The 18,922-nt window shown below is 39.5% G+C and overlaps 1 protein-coding gene across 4 annotated transcripts; it reads right to left on the reverse strand.

Annotated features, from left to right (window-relative positions):
• Nucleotides 1-989: 989 nt before the first annotated feature.
• Nucleotides 990-18,903, reverse strand: cnsta (consortin, connexin sorting protein a). 4 transcript variants are annotated; one of them, XM_053446995.1, is made up of 13 exons: nt 18,744-18,903; nt 16,093-16,181; nt 15,381-15,773; nt 13,580-14,217; nt 11,381-11,411; nt 10,061-10,147; nt 9,545-9,626; nt 8,578-8,599; nt 8,215-8,281; nt 6,325-6,896; nt 5,483-5,662; nt 4,020-4,170; nt 990-3,803 (listed from the first exon to the last, which is right to left on the reverse strand). In XM_053446995.1, the coding sequence occupies exons 3-13, from the start codon at nt 15,745-15,747 to the stop codon at nt 3,595-3,597; spliced, it is 2,406 nt and encodes an 801-aa protein (XP_053302970.1). In that variant the 5' UTR covers nt 15,748-15,773; nt 16,093-16,181; nt 18,744-18,903; the 3' UTR covers nt 990-3,594. The 4 variants fall into 4 exon arrangements, with proteins under 4 accessions (XP_053302970.1, XP_053302728.1, XP_053302892.1 ...); XM_053446753.1 differs by having other exon boundaries at nt 5,483-5,665; nt 18,744-18,902; XM_053446917.1 differs by having other exon boundaries at nt 5,483-5,665; nt 18,788-18,826.
• Nucleotides 18,904-18,922: the final 19 nt, after the last annotated feature.

The following is an 18,922-nucleotide window of genomic DNA, read 5'->3' on the forward strand; positions in this document are numbered from 1 at the left end:
AGTCATATTTTATTTTATTATGTTATGTAATGCTATATATATATATATATAAGTTCATAGACTTTCAAATTTGGCTTCTGACTGATTGTTGTCGTTTTCAATATTTTACATATGAGGTAGAATCATTGTCTTTGCTCCTCACTGCTTTCACATTGCATGTATTGAACTTTTGTCATATTGCTATTGATGAAAATTTGCAATAATTATTGATATTGTTTTATCACCAAGCTTTGTGATTTATATCATGAAAATAAAATCAGACAGTTCAGCAAACCAATATATATGCCACCTTTTCAGTCTAATTGGAAAATCCCACGTCCATAAAGTTAAGTCATCAAGGTCTTGTCCCACCAATATTTCTATTAGTGATAACATTGACTAAATTAAATAGAATATAATATAATCATTATTCATTTTTAAGTATGTTATATTTTCAAATAGTCTAACTACGCTTATCATGATGCAGCTACAAAGATTTTCTTCAGATCATAATAAATTTGTTGTGATGCCTAAAGTTTACATGTATGTGTTTGTAAGCAATTCAATGTTAATAGAGGCATCTATGGCACTTCTGTCCGTCCTGGGAGAGAGATTCTTCAGATGTGATTCTTGTTGAGGTTTCAACGTTTTTACCCCGGTTAATAGGGGTTTGTTTGTTTTTCCTTAATCTTGATGAGGGTTAAGGACAAAGGATGAGACTAATTGTGATTTGTGACTATATAAATTAAAGTTGATTGGTTGAGTAAAGATTTTTCTCATGTGATACTATCATCTGTCTGGTATAATTGCTGTCTCTTATTATATACCTGAAGGTATTGCCAAGTGACTATCAATTGGACGGTGCGATATACACCAGTTGCACCGGTACATTTTAAGCTCTACACAATAATTTTCTAAACACAAAGTTTTGTCAATAACATTCGTAAGTGTAAGCAAGGTGACAGGTCAGTATTGTTGCAGTAGAAACAGAAAGGAGGCTCACAAACAACCTTTTTCCCTCCAATGGCTTTAACAGTAGACATCAACAGGACAAAAAAAACGAATTTCCTGGTAACAATCTATAAGAACACTGGAAAAGGTGAAAAAATTCATTAAAGAATTCATAGTAAACACCCTTCATCAGTTTGATAACAGTGGTACACGTGACTGATTCACACACAGAAATCATGTCATCATGTTCTATTAAAAACCAATAAGTAAAAACAAATCACATATCCTGCATTTTAAGATGGAAGAAACAGGAACCTTTTACAGTCTGTGTGAAGAGGACGCAACTGACAGCAGAAGCACAGTATTGAAATGAATGTAATAAGATAACATGCATATATTTGTACAGTGACACGGAGGAGGGTATTCATAAGTTCGCAAAAAAACTTGTGAAAGCCTCCTTAACAACAATGACAGGAGAAAAACTTACAGTATGCGATGTATGATGACAACAATCAAGCGAAACCAAAACTAAAGATGTTTCTTTTCTTAACGACTTACACTTGACAGCTCTAGTATTATAAATAATTAAAATCATCTGAAAGATTAAATAAGATGTTTTCTTTGAGTGATAGTCGTCTGAACCAGCCAGACGACATGTGCAAATAATAAAGCAAGATTCAATCTGCTATTCACTACGTCCTGGGAAAACCTCATATCTTAAATTAGTTTTCAGGGTTTTGTGAGTCACACACTGGGATAGAAAGAAAAGACTGTTCTATCTTCATGTGTCAAAATGCATAGTTAAGACACTTTACTCACTAACAAATAAGACCTCTGTAAGATATGTGGTTTTTCTAGGGCACTTTTTATGGCATTCACTACAACAGCAAATTAAGGGAAAAATAATGAACCGGATATCAAATGTTTCAATATGTTGGAATATCACAGGGACAAAAGTCTCAAACTTAATCCAGAAAGTGAGACTTTTTCCAGACCAAACTTTCTCCTTCTCCCTAAGGACATTTTAAGATCAACATTTTGGCCGCTGTAATCACATAAGACATATGGTATCAAGATGAATCTTTAAAAAGACCAAGTGGTGGCATAAATCTTTCTGAGTTGCAAAAAAACTAATTACACATTGAGGATGATGCCCAGACTCTCTCAGAAACAGCAAAGATACAGACAGACAGACCAGGACTGATCCATCAACATCAAGGCTGTACTGATGAAGTACACTGAATAATTATTCCCACAAACATTTTTACATCGCTCATTCATCAGCAGTATATTTTACTGAGATATTCCACATATGGAGTTGAGTATTTTTTGTTGAAATGTGCATAACTGATATATGATATTTACTTTTCACTGTAAACCTGAAAGCAGTTCTTGTGGATATGTATTTTTTGTTTTGCTGATTAAATTATGTCAAATCAACGTTTAGTCTACGACCAACAGAACAATGTCTGTTAAAATATTGCAATATACTTAAAATCGTACCAGTCTCATGTGCAACGTGTTAAACATTCTCCTGAAAATATATACAGAGGTGCACTGTGTTCCTGTGCATGTTGCATATGCTACGCAAAGCTAAAATTAGCTCAAAAACACAAATGGACAGTTAAGACTTTTAAGTCTCCAGAGGCAGCCATGTCAGCTCACTGCAAATGTGTTGTTGGTACTTACACAGTAAACGGTAGCGACAGTACAGATGTCCAATGTGCGCAGGGGGGAAAGTATTTTTGTTTATGTCTGTAGGGCTGATCTCGAGCTCTTCAGCCCATCACAACATTACATACAATGCAATGCAATCATGTCCTTTCCCCCATGGACCTACTTGACATGCCTGTTGTCCATTAGCAGCTCAGGTTTGAAAAACACCCAAATAACCCGTTAAATCTATTATGTGACAGTACACTGTAGAAATGCCCCTAAGATCACACAAAGGTTAACAATGAGCCCCAAACATTCATCTTAAGGTTTAAGACAGGATAAAATACAACAATTTCATTAGTTAAAATTTCATTTTGACCTAAAAAACATCAACAATAAAAGCAACAGCAGTGGCTGCAGCAGTCTGTAAAATGCCTGCTGGGCCACTACCTGTTTGTGCAGTGGCGAGAGAGAGAGAGAGAGTCCCTTTGCCCCACAGTTAGCAAACTGTACAATATATATTTCTTATTTTTACAGCTGTTCAATTTGATCTTGACTGTGCTGAGATCTGCAGTCCAGTGTGAGTCAGTGTTAGGTTGTACTCAGCCTTGGCTGATTTAACTGACTTTTGAAACTGAAGCATCTCTGGCTGACAGTGGACACAAGTATGGAGACAACTCTCAGCTCTTACCTATTAACTCTGGACAAGGTGTAGATGGTTGTAGGTCAGTTCCTCCTCTTCTACTCTGCTTTTCCTTTCATCTAGTTTTCTTATGGGATATCTGATGTATGACTTGGAGTCTCAGTGAACCTTGGCATTTGATTCACAGAACATAAAAAAGGAGGAGAGCTAATGCTTACTGTATCTGATCTACTCCTATAGTCAGTTAGGAGGCATAATGGCCACTTACCACAGGGTGGCAGGGACCGTAGCAGCCATTACCTGTAGCCTACAGTAAAAAGAACAGTAAGGCCAGTGACTCCAGGGTGCTGGCAAAGTGTTTGCTGCTATGACCCAGGAGTAAACCAATGTTGCATGTGAGTGATCCCCCGCTGGATCTGGCCAAAGTAGAAGTCTGCATTTCTGGAGAAGTCATGACACACTGAGGAGTGGGCGTCCCCCAGAGCACAGTACAGGGCGGTGCCACCCACACTGATCACTACAGTAACCAAACAAAGCAGGAAGAGAAGCAGGCAGGAGTCTCCACCGCCAACGTCTATAGAGAGAGACAGACGGAGGGAGAGACAGAGAGTTACAGGAAAGGATTTAGAATGTGTGATTGGAAAGTCATAATTTATCAAATACTATCAACAAAGTCTCAAGGAATTTAGAAACTGTGAGTTAACCCTGTCAGTTAGCCTGTTAATACTGTTTCAACGTATATGGAGTGATGAGTATCTGTGAATCGTAGGCAATTAACAAAAACACGCACCCTGCTCCTCATCGTCAGGGACTCTGAAGCGGACTCGTCTTTTGGCAGTGGGTTTGTCAGGCCAGGTCTCTGAACTCGAAGACACACTCACGTTATCCACACAAACTCGCCTCTTCTTCAATATGGAGACCAGGCCAGACGCAGGAGACATCTGAAAAGAAACAAAACAAAGATTTTAAGAGACACTATAACAGAATCTTACAACAAAGACAATGTGATCTGTTCGTCTTCATTGACAATGTTGCACCGATCACTTCCCCCAGCTGTAATAAACACCATACAGCCAGCAGCAATGAACTTTAAACCCAACTATCAACGTCGCCTCCAACAGATTGCAGGGTTCATACACGTTTTCACCAATGGATTTCCATGACTTTTACATGAATTTTCGTTAACTTTAAACCAAATTTCCATGACCAAACATTTTGTGAGATCTCGGTGTATCCATAAAAGTGTCAAAATTTAGTTTTCAAACTAGCAATGAGAATTTCAAAGCATACAGTATAGCTTAGATTACACAAATGAACGAGACAATAGTTTGATTGAGGTCTCTGTCTGTTGTAACCCATTGCACGTACTTTTCCATTTGTAGCCAAGCATGGTTAAATCTACACTTCCCTGGCATAGTGCATTATCCCGCCTGCTTCCCCACCGAACTTTTCAATTAGTATGAGAGCGCCTGCCTGCTTATATTTTGAGCGTATTTCTTTTAAAAGCTTATGAATTATTTAAAACTCAGCGTAAATGAACGACATGAAAATATGAAAATAACAAATTTCCATGTCTTCAACAAAACTTTTGGTATTTAATTTGTTTCAAGCACTTTTCCAGGCCTGGAAATAAACATTTAACAGTTCCATGACTTTTCCAGGTTTCTCATGACTGTAGGAACCCTGAGATTTAATATCACACTGTGCCAGGCACCACGCTCCTGTGATAAAAGTTAAGTGAACAGGGACCGGGCGAGACTGCTCAGTGTTTCTTGAGTTTTGTGCACCGCAGGAAGGATAAACACATCACTTCCTGCGTCCGTCACGCAGCGATGGTCCACGCCGACTAATCACGCATTACGGTCCACGCCATAAAGTGTAGACTTTAGTCAAATTAAAGTTGAAAAACAAGGCCTACATCCTTTTGGCAGTAGGTGGTGCTATCACTACATACACACTAATAAATTCTGTTCAGGTCAAAAACACTCTCGTCTCTCTCTTCATATCGTATATAAATCTTTCACCTTTGCAACAGTCTAAGACAGTGGTCACCAACCTTTTGGAACCCAAGATCACTTTTTAATTCCAAACGTAAGCCAAGATCTACCACCCTGATATCTTGCCTTGTTACAGGGTTATGTCAGTCATCTATGAAGAACTCTGAACTGAATTGTACAACAAGTGCTAAACTAATAAGGTTTGGTTGATTAATCGTTTCATTATCATTTGTCTCTAGTATTTAAATCTTCTCACCTCCTCTACAGTGATGAGTTTAGCCATGTCGTCCAGTGGGGCAGCTTCTCTGATGAGGTCAGCTTGCTCTACTTCATACTCCTCTTCCTCTTCCTCTTCCTCCTCATGCTGCTCCTGCTGCTTTACATGAGCCTCCTGAGTGAGATGGACCTCCTGGTGCAGGCATGTTTTAGTGCTCTCCTGCTGTGATAATGGAATGAGGTAATATACATTTGTGAGTAGGGTAATCCTATTTGTTGCTCTACTGTCTACTCTATTCGACTGCGCAAGGCAGGACGTAAGTATGGAACAGAGGAAGTGATACATTGATATTTCCAGCAACGATTCATTCATATTAATACAGGAAGTGAGTAGTTAGCATGAGCTGTGATAGCCATCGTGTCTCAAGGAACCAATAAAAATAAAAATTAGGTCAATGAAAATCCCTGCCAAAAAACTAAGACCACACAGATAACACATTACTTCCAAATATTTACTGAATTTGTATTTCCTATGATTAGATTTTAATGGATTTGATCAGGGCATAAAGATTCTACAAATCCATGGCTTGGTTCATGCTTTGTTTATTTTGTTGAGGGGAGTGAGTCCCCAAAATGTCTATCTAAGTTTAAATAGAATATTTTTTGATTCACACAGGTTATCTTTTTCAAATAAGTAAAGTAAACAGAGCTCAACAGGCTGTACTTGCAGTGGTAACTGAAATGGGGAATCATGATATGAGGTTGTGGACGATTGTATCACAATTTCTTTCTCAGTTTCAGAATTGTTACATCCCTGGTATTTAGTAAATCTATTTCTAATCTGAAAACTACTTAAAGAAGCCAACACATTCTGATATATACCTGGGTATGCTCGTGTAGTCTCTCTTCAGCTGGGACTTCCTGTTGCAGCTGTTCTTCCTCCACCTCAGCCCCGCTGCCCAGGTTATCCACTGGGAGAGCTCTCTGATAGAATGCAACGTCTTTTTTTTTCTGCTTCTCCTTATCATCTTCCTCTCCCTCATCATCCATCTCCAAAGCCTCTGCTGCCTCCTCTACGCTCCTCTCCTCTTCTTCCCTTTTCACCTCCTTTCCCTCTGCTAGACCTAAATCTCCTCCCTGCTGCTCTGCGGGTTTGGACTGATCCATTTCTCCAGCTGTAGAGGGGTGCAGATCATTTTCTATGGCTGGAATGGTGTGTCCCAACCCCCCTTCTGCCTCGCCTCTCTCTCTATCACTGCCCTGCTCGTAAGTCAGCTGAGATCCATGGAAACCATCCCTCCCGTCTAAAGCCCTATCTGGGTCTTCACTGTCCTTATCTACGATCTCAGGGAGACTGAGCCTGTCGGTCAAATTAATGGAGGGGGTGACTGGATCTCCGCTCTGAGGAAAGGAGTCGTTGTCTCTCTGTTCCGTCCCTCTGTCAACTTGATCAGCTGGATGAAAAAAAATAATGGGGAGAAGAGGAGGAGAATGAGTTGTGGTGGGGGACGGACAGTGGCAAAAGAAGAGGTAGATAATAAAGGGGACAGAGAAAGCTTAAAGAGTTCAAAAACAAAAAAAGATCTATGCCTTAGAAAGGGATGAAACCACTTTTTATGCCTTGATGCAGTTGAATAAAAAAAAAAAGAAGTGTTAGTTCCCGTAGACCTAACTCTCCTACTTCATGTCAATAGAATCATAATGAATGCTACGCTGACATGATCACTCACTAAGTACAATGCAATGGAAGCTGTGTATCTGATTTTCCATGTAAACATCAATTTAAAACTGAGTACGACGTATTGTTTCATTTTCCTAAAATATGAATGACACGTAGAAGAAAATCTACAAATGCTTAGTGTACACAAAAGACAATATACTGTATGTCACATCTATAACAGAACGAGCCATCCCTACATCAGGAGCAGTTTACACTGAAGCCCAGAGCAGACAGACCAAACACTGGCTGATGGCCGATCAAGTTTTTATATCACTAGAATGCTACTGTTTCCACATGCTGGGAAGAGAGGGTGAGGTGGGAGGTATTCAATTTGTTGCAATATGCAGCTTCACAGCTAGATGCCACCAAATTCTACAATCTGAACTTTTAGGTGAGTCCTCAAGAGCAGCCAGTGTGAACAACAGCAACACTAAGCAGGTTTTGTTGATCTGATAACAAAAATATTTTCTTTTCAGGTCATCACATTCCTCTGTGCTGTGCGTGTGCAAGTATAACTAAATGGCACTTTGCCATATCTCTATGTTCATACATTCATATATACCACTTTGACTCTCATTTTAGTTCAAATGTCATAAAATACAAAGGCCAGGTCCTTCGCATCACACACATAGTATGACGTTACCCCAACCGTAACATCTGATGGATAAAGCAGTTCCCTGAGAATATACTAAATATTCAAAGGATGTCTCATGACTTGAATAGAGGCTCTTGTCAATAAACCAATGGTTTTGCATGCCTATGAGAAATAACTTGAATATGAATAATATTCAGGCAGGCACACATGCGTTCAGTGCAACAGAAGAAACACAGCTCGATGATGAAGCAATAGCACAAAACTGAATCTTTTATGTTATTCGCAAGGATTACAGATGTTCAGAAATAAAAAAAATTGCCACAGTCAAGGTAACTAATGGGAAATACGTCTAGTTTGGTTTGGTTGGCTGTAAAACAAGTGGTTTGTGGCTTACAGTAAACATTCAGACTCAACAACACTCTCACACTAACATAAATACACCCAATCATCCACTCACCTGAGAAACTTGAAAACAGAGCAGCACCTTCTTCAACTGTAGGCCTCAAAGAGTCCAGAGATGCACGCTGTTCACATACACAAATACCCAAATAAATACATCTGTAGAGATACACTACATTTACATACACTACACACCAAGGTTTAGTAATGTGTGAGTGGAACTTTACTGAAGGACATGCAGAACTATAATTAACGACATGGATGCTTAAAATATATATTTTACATATAAGGACATCAGTGAATTAGCTGAAATACAAAACACAAAGTAATTCTGCGTCATCCTATATGTACTTGCACATACACGCATTCTGTCACAAACACAAAAACACACACATACACAAAAAATGAATGAATGTCTTACCACAGCATCTCTTGAACTTGGTCTATGAACCGAAGAGAGAGAAACACAGAGTTAGAGACTGATCTTGGTTTTAGTAAATGAATATTTGAAACATGGGTGACCCTTCTCTACTCTCCCAATCTAATATTAGCCCGAACACATTTCCCTTGCTATTACAACGTGTGTGTGTGTGTGTGTGTGTGTGTGTGTGTGTGTGTGTGTGTTTGCCTGCGTGCGTGCATGTGTGTCTGAGTCAGTTATGCGAGGTGAAACCTTAGGAGTGTTAAGGCTCAAGTGTCTGAAAGTGCAGCAGCAGCAAAGGGCCATATGTTTGAACTATCACTGCAGAGCTTAGCACACACAAACGTGCACATGCACACAACCACACACAAACGTGCACATGCACACAGCCACACACTCCTCAGCAAACAACACACACAAACAGATGCATGGTAGAAGAGAACAATATGCTGCTAATTAGAAGTTTTGTTATTATATCTAGTTGTAGAAATAAAAATTTACTGAAATATTCCAACAACTTTCAAATATATCACCACACATTTAACATGTAAACATCTCATTCTGTATATTTAGAGAAACAAGTCTGACATGTGCTCCTATAAAAACATTAACAACAGATTCCCATACAGAGATAAGTTACAAATGAGTAGAAAGACAAAAAAAAGTTAGGGAAACAATCTTACTCAGCATTAACTGAATTCATGCAGCATCTCAGAGTGGAACTGCACATGGTTATGGTTATGAATCTAATCCCTGTAATGCATTGATTTTGGTCAACTTGACCCAACAAAACAATACAAAGTACTTAATACAAGTTCCTCTTGTTGCTTTCAGAGCACAATAAAAGCAAAAAAGGCTCTTCACCTAAGTGCATTTAAGAAATTATAGTGAGCTTGGGTAAAAACAAAAAAGGTTCATGAAGAGAGTACAAATACAAAAACAAACGCATGCATGAATTCAGACTGACCGACTGTGTGTCTGGCAGATGTGTTTAAGAGTGTCCAGATGTTCGGATGCCAGGTCAGAAGAAGTCATTTTACACTGACTCTCTATGAGAGAGTGACAGAGAAACAGAGAGATAGTGGAGGTTAGGAGACTGGTCATTAGTGTGAGGACGTCTCTATGAGTTCAGCTCCCTTGAAAACAATAAAGATGCAATGAAGTTCATAGTCCTTAATGTTTCCTAATGGGATTTTATATGATCACTGAAACTACATTAAATATACTGTATATTATTAGGATACAATAGAGAAGATACATAGGCAAATTTTATACCTGATGACAAAGATGACAATGAAAGTAATAGTAATAAGTAAGGTGACCAGTGCTAGACTTATTAGTTTATCAGGCAATCATCCATTTCATTATGTTAAACTCATATAATTAATATTACAATACATTTTTTGTTAAATAAACAAATGTTTGTGATGCAATTGTAAATGTGTACATCTGATGTATGTGTGCTGTAATGCATGTGTGTTACCCCAATGCTCCTGGATTGTATTCAGGTTGTCCAATATTCTCTGGTGATAGAGTCTCTCTAGTTGGATGCACCATAACGCTTCCTGGTCTGAACGCCACAGGTTAAGAAATACATTAATGAACCCAACCGCACCAAGTACATACAGACTTATTTATCGCAAACTGTACCCACTGAAAAAAGTAAAAGGAGAAAGAAGGGGAGAGTGAAAATCAGAAAGACAGAGAGACAGAGTAAGGAGGAGTTGAGGAAATCTAGAGAGGCCAAAAGAGATGGAGGGTGAGAGTGCTCTGGGATGCGGTCTCTCATGTTTATGGATATGAGCAGCGAAAACACAATCCTTCTTTGATATGCCTCAATGCTTTCTCTCTCTTCCTCTCCCTCTATACATGCATGACATCGCTAAGGTCGCTTTCTCTTCTGTTTGACTCTTTTATTTCTTTCCTCCCACCGTGTCTCTTGCCTCAGATTAATCCTCTCGGAAAAAATCCTATTCTTTTTTCATTCTTGCTCTCCAGGCTTTCGTCTTCCCATTCATGAATTCCAATCTTCCTCCCACTCCATTTTATACTTTGTCTTTATTGAGTCTGCGATTGTGCAAATGATGCATTCACAGTACGGTCACAATATACCTTAAAAGGGAGGTGACATAGTGATACATGATAGACTGGTTGATTCATCAAAAACTAAAACCCTCAGGCAGTTTGCCTGATTTTATTATGTCACTAATACGCGTCTTCATACCCACAAATGCTCTATTACACACCAATTTGTCACATGGCGTCTTGCACCATTGTAGAGAGAAAAATGTTCCCTCTATGTGTGTGCCCGTTTTCTCTGAGCCTCTCTACCCTGTGAACAGCTGGGTGTTCTGTCAGCTCATATAGTGGTACATCTTATTCTCTGTTACACCATATGCAATTCTGCTGACAACTACTCACTTCCTTTTCTAATTCTCTTCAGCAGTTTCTCATATTGCCTTCTCTATTCCACTATTTCCTCCTTGGTCTATTCCAACACTTGCTCTCTTTTTAAATAACTTCAACTGTAAAGGTAGTCAGGCATCAAATAATCCGCTTCACTGCAACAAGTTGCTCCAAATCCTCCAGCTCTGCAGTTCAGCATGTTAAATAATACAGTTTTAAAATCACACAATCGCAATGAGTAACAAAGAAAAAGAAAATCACTTTTATAGACAAGCATGTGAGTAGCAAGGTGAGAAGTCAGGACATAAACAAATGAGACAAACATGAAAATAATAGCTGCCCTCCACCAGCACCCCAACAACAACACACACACGCACACACAGTGATATAAGGATACAGTCTTTTTGAAGGACAAAGGCCTCAGCAATCTGCAGAGAGAGAGAGAGTGAGAGGGAGATCAGAGATTATAAGCTATTATACAAATGTATGATTTTATCATCTCTAATCAAAACCATGGCATCAGTTATGCAACAGAAAGTATCACGGTACTACTATCATATGTGTTTAAAACCAGACTGAAACTATTCCTCAAGTGGAAGAAACAAGACAAGTCAAGAATAAGTAGAACCTTACCAAATACAAGAACACTAAGTCGAACAAACTTAGATAAATCATCAAAGCACCCTACTAAACAAAGCTGAAACACAGAAAGTGCACTGCTGCAGTTACAATCATTCCCTTAGACAGAAAAAACACAATCTGATCTCAGAAACACAATACAACAGTAAAACAAATGCTCTGCATTTAGGACACGCGGACTGAAAATGAGAGAATGAGAGAAAGAAAAGAAAGACAGAAAAACAAGAGGCCGTGGTCGACACTCTACCTCTCCTCAGCAAGTGTCGCTTTCAAGCTGCTCAGCTGATCACAGAACAAGACAAGTGTGTGTGTTTATGTGTGTGTGTGCAAGAAACAAAGGGGCAGAGCAAGACAGGAAGAAAGGAGGGCGCAAAAGGCTCTTGCATTTCTAATGAAGTGATTGCTGGTGTGACGTCGGAATCACTTCTAGAAAACTGTTAAGGACTTAAGTAATTTAGTTGGAACCAATGGATTTAAGTTAGTTCTTCTTTTTTGCTGTAGTAACACATCTGTTACATCACAGAAAAGCAACACACATCAACAAAAAGTGGCAATCAATCTCAAAATCTGGGGGAGGGATTCTAAAAATATGAAAACTAACACAAAAAATGTGAAAATAAATACAAATGTAACAATGACAATGTATTTTTTCATAACTTCAAATATGAGAATATTTGCGGTTTTTGGGACATTATGTTTTATGTATTATATTATACCTAAAACACTCTTAAACCTCAGTATAATAAATAAAACTCCTAAAACTACATGCATATCTTTCTGAACCTCAACAGACCGCAACATGTCATCAATAAAGTCTGAAGAATTTGTCCATTCTTCTGTCGTCCTCACATGTTTCCCTTTGAACGCTCTCCAACTGTTCATATTTATGCTAATAGATGGCTTTTCAAAGCACTCTCTCACTTTATTGAAACTAGTTTGCGGTTTAATTTAATAACTAAATCAGCTCATCATATTATTTTAACTCTCTTTGACTGGAGGCTACGTCTTTAGCTGTTAAGGATAAACTCACCCAAGATATATATGAACATTTCATAGAAAACTTTATCAAGCTCACTCGATTCAATTCAATTCTTTAACCTAGCTGAAGTCTTTTCCAGAACAGAACCATATTTGTGATGTTTGTATTTTACTTTAGATTTTTGAATTAGTCATGTCTCATTCCACCATAAACACAACAGCAGCATGAATGAACACAGACATCACGATCTCGGTAGATGGAACGTGGATGTCAGTATAAAATACAACTATAGCTTTAAAAGACTCTTTAATGAGACACCTGAATCATTATTTTGGGGAAGTAGTCCTACTTAAAATATTTTCTTTCAGGATCAATCAAGTCTTATCTTATTTGTTTCCAGGTAAAAGCAATTGTAAACAGTCATTGTAAGTGCTGTTTCACTAAAGAAACATTTTACTGACAAACTGCCAATTACAATGTTTCAGTTAAGACTCAAGCTTTTAGGCAAAAACAGTCATTTGTCACAGAAACACAAATCACTGAACTAAGTTCCATCGGCTCCCTCTTTTCCCCTCATACAAACACCTGTCTGCTTAGAAGTAAGCATAGCTCAGGCGTGCCTGGTAGAAGCCTGTATGAATCAAACTGACAGTAATATCCACCCTCCCTAGAACATACATGTTCAGTCATGTAGATGTGTATGAGGAAGAGAAACACACAGAGACTGCATCTTTTTCATGTTGTACGCACAGACCCTGACGACACCCTTGCCATAGGGTACAAAGTGCCATTACGATTAAGGGGTTGAGTGGATAACAGTAATTTAATAACTTGTATGGAAGCAAGAGTTTGAAGTGACAGACAGACACCTAGAAACAACTGAGAGAAAAACCATTAAAGAGAAGAGTGTGCTCTTTTTAGTGGTCACACACAGCGTATAGTATCTGTCATACAGCAGAAGTAGGACAGACAGGTTACCTGGTGCAGATAGTGTGGAAGGTGACCGTCATCTCCTTTTTGTGCCAACTGCTCCAGATATTTCAGCAAAGCCGGGCTTGGAATAGTCCCAGTTGAGCAGGTGGAGACTGAGAAACAAGAGAGCACTGGTATGGAAGCAATATGTTCCCAGTTTGAGGCTATAGGCCCTGTGGTGGAAGCTAGGGGTCCTGTAGTTGCAATCATTGCAGTTGAAGGCATGGAGGTGTTGAGCCGAGTGGTGCTATCAGTTACTGAAAATGTCTCTGCAGTTGAGGGGACAGGTCCTACATATGAACTGGCAGACCCATGGTTGAAGACGGGCTCCGTGGATGAGGTAAGACGTTCTGCAGTGGACATTTCTGCTATCCTGTCTGTAGTTTCTGTGACACATGTAGGCCCAGTTGGGCTGGTGGAACTGGTGTCTGAGGTCGCAGTTAGTTTAGTAGAGTGAATAGGCGCAGTGGTGAAGGCACCGGATCCAGTGCTGGACCTGAGAGAGTCCACGCTAAAATCACTCAGATTGAATTCCACTGGACTGATGGGATATGCCGTTTCTGGACTGACAACTGGGATGACAGGGGATGTAGAGTCTGCACTGGTCCCAGGGCTGAAAGGATATGGAGTCTCCAACAGGCTGCCTGCAGAGTGAAAGGAAGACAGTGTCACACTGGAAAAACAGATGAGGAAGATTATGAATGTGAACAACATGCCTCACACACAGCTGTCTAAAACTCCTGAGGTTATACACAGGTGTATACAGCTGTGCCAGAACAATACTGACATATAGAGCTGGGACAGGAATCTCATCACATTCCAATACTCAAATTTGAGCAGTTAAAAAAACAAAAACATGGCTTTATGACACTTTAAATCATCGAAAGATTATTGATTGCTATAAGTTTTAATTTGTGTGATTATATTTTGTAGAAACAAATCACTGGAAACCACAAAGAATGGAGAAAACAAGATGAGCTCACTCCCTCGCTATGAGCATTTTTTTCCTTGTTAAAAACACTGAATACTCTTAGACAAGGAGTGGAGAGCAGCCAATGTACAATCAAATTATGTTTAAGAACTTAATTAACTTGTGAGTGTGTGCATGAACTTGTTTATATAAAACTCAGCTATCCAAATTTGTAGACTGCTTTTTGTCGATTTATATCCGACTTTCTGTTATGTAGAGAGCCCTGAGGTTAGGGTTAGGACAAGTGGACAGGGCAGGAGGGTTAGGATAGAGAATTAAAAAAAGAGAAGAAGAAAACAATTTAATGTTTTATTTGCAATCCAACTGGGCTATGGTTAGGGTCAGGATCAGGATTAGATCTAGACTAAGTATTTGCTTAGCTGGATGGCAGGATCCTCTCACCTCCCGACAGGATACACTTGTGCCAGATTGGAATAAGGTAAGTGGAAACAGATGATACTAATGGTGTTCATTATGACAGAATATCATGTATAGGATTAAAAAATATAAACAACATAAACATACATAAAACAAGTCATATGAATATAATAAAATATGGTCATGGTCTCATCTGGTCAGAAGCACCTGTCACCCTGACCTCAGTCTGAAATGCTGACCACTTAAAAACAAAACAAAAGCCCTTTCATCAGTAAGTGAACCAGACTCTGATCACAGCATAAGCCTTGACTGCAATGTTGTTTTGAAAATAGCAACACAAAAAAGTAATGAGCAAAAATTTGAAATGACACTGTGAGTGACATGTGCCTCCATATATACTTAATATGATATAACTGCATGATTTCCTCTTTCAGTGTGTACATGTGTGAATGTACCTACCAGTTTCTGAAAACGACGAGTCAGTCATCGTGTCTGGAGACTGGCCGCGAATTAGACTGCTCGATTCCTCTGATACCTCCTCTTCTTCTTCTTCTTTCATCACTTCATCATTGTCTTCTTCCTCATCCTCCGCTCTGCCTCTTCCTGTGTATCTCTCATTCCCCTGTTCTTCCTCCTTATCCTTCCCATTGTTGTTGAGAGAGGGTTTTTGGAAGAGCCTGCGCCCACCCCCCTCTGCGATTTGTGAAGGACAGAGACTTTGAATTTGTGTGAGGATGTTTGTTTCGTTGAGGTTTTGAGTTTGGGCAGCCTCAGGGTTGGGTAGGTTATCGCAGAGGTCAACGCCGTCCACAGGAAGTTGCGACATTATGCTGCTCTATGTCTCACACCAACCTGGAGGTAAAATAAATTATGAATGAAATAATGAATGATCTGAAATTGCAATAATGGTAAAGTAAAAAATGAAAAGAACACATGAATGTCATTTCAGCTCCCTGTATGTTTTAGGTCAGACTGTCAGCTGCTGCCTACGACAAATTAACCAGTGCTGCATCGAAAAAAAGCACCAAGCCCCTTTCACAGTCAGCAGCTTTTAGCTGAGGTTATTTTTATCATAACCCACATTCAATCAGTGTTTGTTTTTGAGGTCACTCTTCTTAAACACTTTGAGCTTATATTTTGTGTTGTGTTTAAACAAGATTTAAACGCTCACCACCATGATCCATTGGGCTCCACCCTCCCAGTGTTTGACCTTTCCGCCTGAAGGTCAGTCCTACCTGCTAGACAAGCCCTTCTTCAAGCCTGAGACAAAAGACAGGCAGATATGGGTAACCAAATAAATGGCAGCACAGATAAAGTCAGACGTCGCTCAGAGATGAGAGCAAGAAGGGAGGGACACAAAACAAGTTTAGCGTCATTCCTAAATCGTCAAACAAACCCTAGGGCTTATAGAGACTTAAATCTCTTTAACAACCAACCACCAACTTTTGTCCCACCAACAGATTTTAGTTCAGTGGAACATGTGGACTCACACAAACATATCCATATACATGGTGATTAGAAATTAGTAATGGTATACTTTCATTAATTGTGAGATACAAATCTGATAATGCATATTAAAGAGAGCCATCCAACCAAATCTGCTTAAGTCCTATACCTGTGAGAAACCGCTGGCACTTAACACTGTAATCCTTCTTAATATACGATTTAAACAAAAGCTAAAAGGAAATCTGAAACCTCTCCGTGAATCAAAAATACAAGTAAGCATCCGAGAACAGGTTTTGCAAAAGTGTGGAGAAACAAACAGAGAATAAGGGGGAGAGCAGGTGGGGTAAGTATGAGGAAGATTTATCACACGAAGACAGAAGTATCAATGTAAACCCCGATAAAAAGTGAAATACCTCATAGAGACAAGTTATGAATGGCAATTCACACTAAGATATAATTAATCATATATTGTCCAATGACCCTAATTACTTAAATTAGGCAGACAAAATATAATAAACAAAACTACATTGTAATCAACACGACAAAATATAGCCTAAAAAATGTTTAAAGAATAAAAATCAACACTTCTCTGGTAGAAAAAAAATGACTTTCCATGATGAGATGTATGAAGGCACGCCTGAGCCCAACTGTCAGATATTTGTACCAACTGCTTAAAACCGATTTCTGGACCCATCCAATTTAAAGACAAGCTCTCTGCATTCAGGTCTGTGAGACAACACCAACTGTTAAGGAGCTTACATTTTGAGTAAACCAGTCTGAAGTCAAAATCAGTACCAACTTAAGAATTCAATGCAATTATTTTTCACAGAGGACATCATCTAAAAATAAGTTTGTATGAAAACCTCTTTTGACTTTGCCTGCTGGCTGTAACATACATGATCTGCCGGCGGTGGTCTAACTTCCAGAGCAGCTTTCACTTCTTTTTGACTCCACGACAAAAACAATTATCGTTCTTTGTGTCTATTTCACTATTAAAGCGGGCGGATAGTTACGTACAAAACACTGCCCCAGAGAAGCACCTTGGGGATGAATATGTGAATAAATCACCTCTGAAGCCTGCTGTCCCCAAAGGGAGGAGAGGACCTATAGGATGATGTAACCCTATTGCATTTAGATTGCATAAGCTCTCTATGTTTTAACAACACCTTCCAGATACGTACTATACGCCAATGAAGTGCAAAGTCTGCTATTCCAGTAATATGTCTTTTCTATCAAAATAGAACCATTGGTACAATCAGAGGCTGTTTTTGAGTTTATTTACTTGAAGCTCTAAAAGTCCCTCTGGAAGATTCAGCAGTCCCACACCAGGACAAACAACCTTGATATTAATGCTTACACAACAACAGATTCCAGATTACAAACACAGGTGTCTCTGCATCTGTCACACATCTTTATTATGCTCTGTGGAGGTTCTTTTTAAATCTACTGTTTAACTTGACTCTCCCACAGAGTTGTCTGTCCACACCACCATCTATCCTGTCTTCTGTTTTTGTCTGGTTCCTGCTCCACAGGGGGCAATGAATAATGAAAGACAGGAGAGGGGACAAACTGAGAAGGGTATTCAGCCAAAAGGACAAACACAAAGGTGGAAGAAGAAGACCCTGTGCAGTGAGACAGACAGGAGCTTAGATTTAAAAAATAATTTAAAATCAATTATCTAAAGGAATCAAACAACTTTTTCTAATGGGCTTCAAGATATTTGCTGTTGTTGCCATTGGCCTCAATGTCTGATCATCAGTTCAGGATACAACGTGTCGAGGCTCAGATCAATGAGTGCCGTGACACATAGGTTCATCTTTAATGTTTCCACATGTTCGATTAGCGACATGTTCCAAGTAAAAACAGCTAAATGACATACTTTGGTCAGGCAGTCCCACTTCCTCCGTAATGTACGTAAGTGACACCGATTCCACCTACGTCAACTGAGCAGTGACGTTACTTGTCTCTTTAACCGGGTTCGATTTGCCATAGAAATGCTAATTAGCTGTACTTACGTTGAATGTACAAAAAAAACCGTCGGATGACATTAGCTTGTCGGTTATCGTTGATGTCGCTTCCTGACCTGCTTCAACTCTTCCCGTCGAATTAAACCTTAGCTAACAAACAACAAGCAGGTTTTACACCAACGCTGCTGAATGAGAAGAATATCAACACTGAGCTACGGGGACAGACAAGCTAGTGTGCCAGTGTGTTGCTGTTGCTAGCTAACGTGAGCTAGCCGAGTGGAAACATCTGGGCAGCACACCGCGGAGAAAACACTGACAGCCCTGCGCTAGCTCTACGTAGAATGCGTTAGCTTTAGCGTCATTAGACACGTCCGGCTCCTGGGAGACAAAACAGAAACACGGTTCTTACTGTTGGAGAAGCAGTGTGAAGGAAGAGGCTCGGACATCACACACCTTGCTCTGGATGTTTTTGCAGAGACTGCATGTTTCCTCGACCCGCCGCCAGGGGTCACTGCTACAGGTGTTACCCATAGACTGTGTGTATATAGAGGTGAGAGGAGAGCCTGAGCTCCCCTGCTGCTGCTGCTG

The sequence above is a fragment of the Pleuronectes platessa genome, chromosome 1 (genome assembly GCF_947347685.1).
Source record: "Pleuronectes platessa chromosome 1, fPlePla1.1, whole genome shotgun sequence".
Taxonomy (NCBI): domain Eukaryota; kingdom Metazoa; phylum Chordata; class Actinopteri; order Pleuronectiformes; family Pleuronectidae; genus Pleuronectes; species Pleuronectes platessa.

Bases quoted from the DNA above. Each gene is read 5' to 3' on its own strand.
- cnsta (XM_053446753.1), bottom strand. From the start codon at position 15,747: ATGTCGCAACTTCCTGTGGACGGCGTTGACCTCTGCGATAACCTACCC. The intron at 8,282-8,577 runs GTAAGACATTCA...GTATGTGAACAG, and splicing joins CAAGTTCAAGAGATGCTGTG to CGTGCATCTCTGGACTCTTT. The intron at 5,666-6,324 runs GTATATATCAGA...CCATTATCACAG, and splicing joins GACTACACGAGCATACCCAG to CAGGAGAGCACTAAAACATG.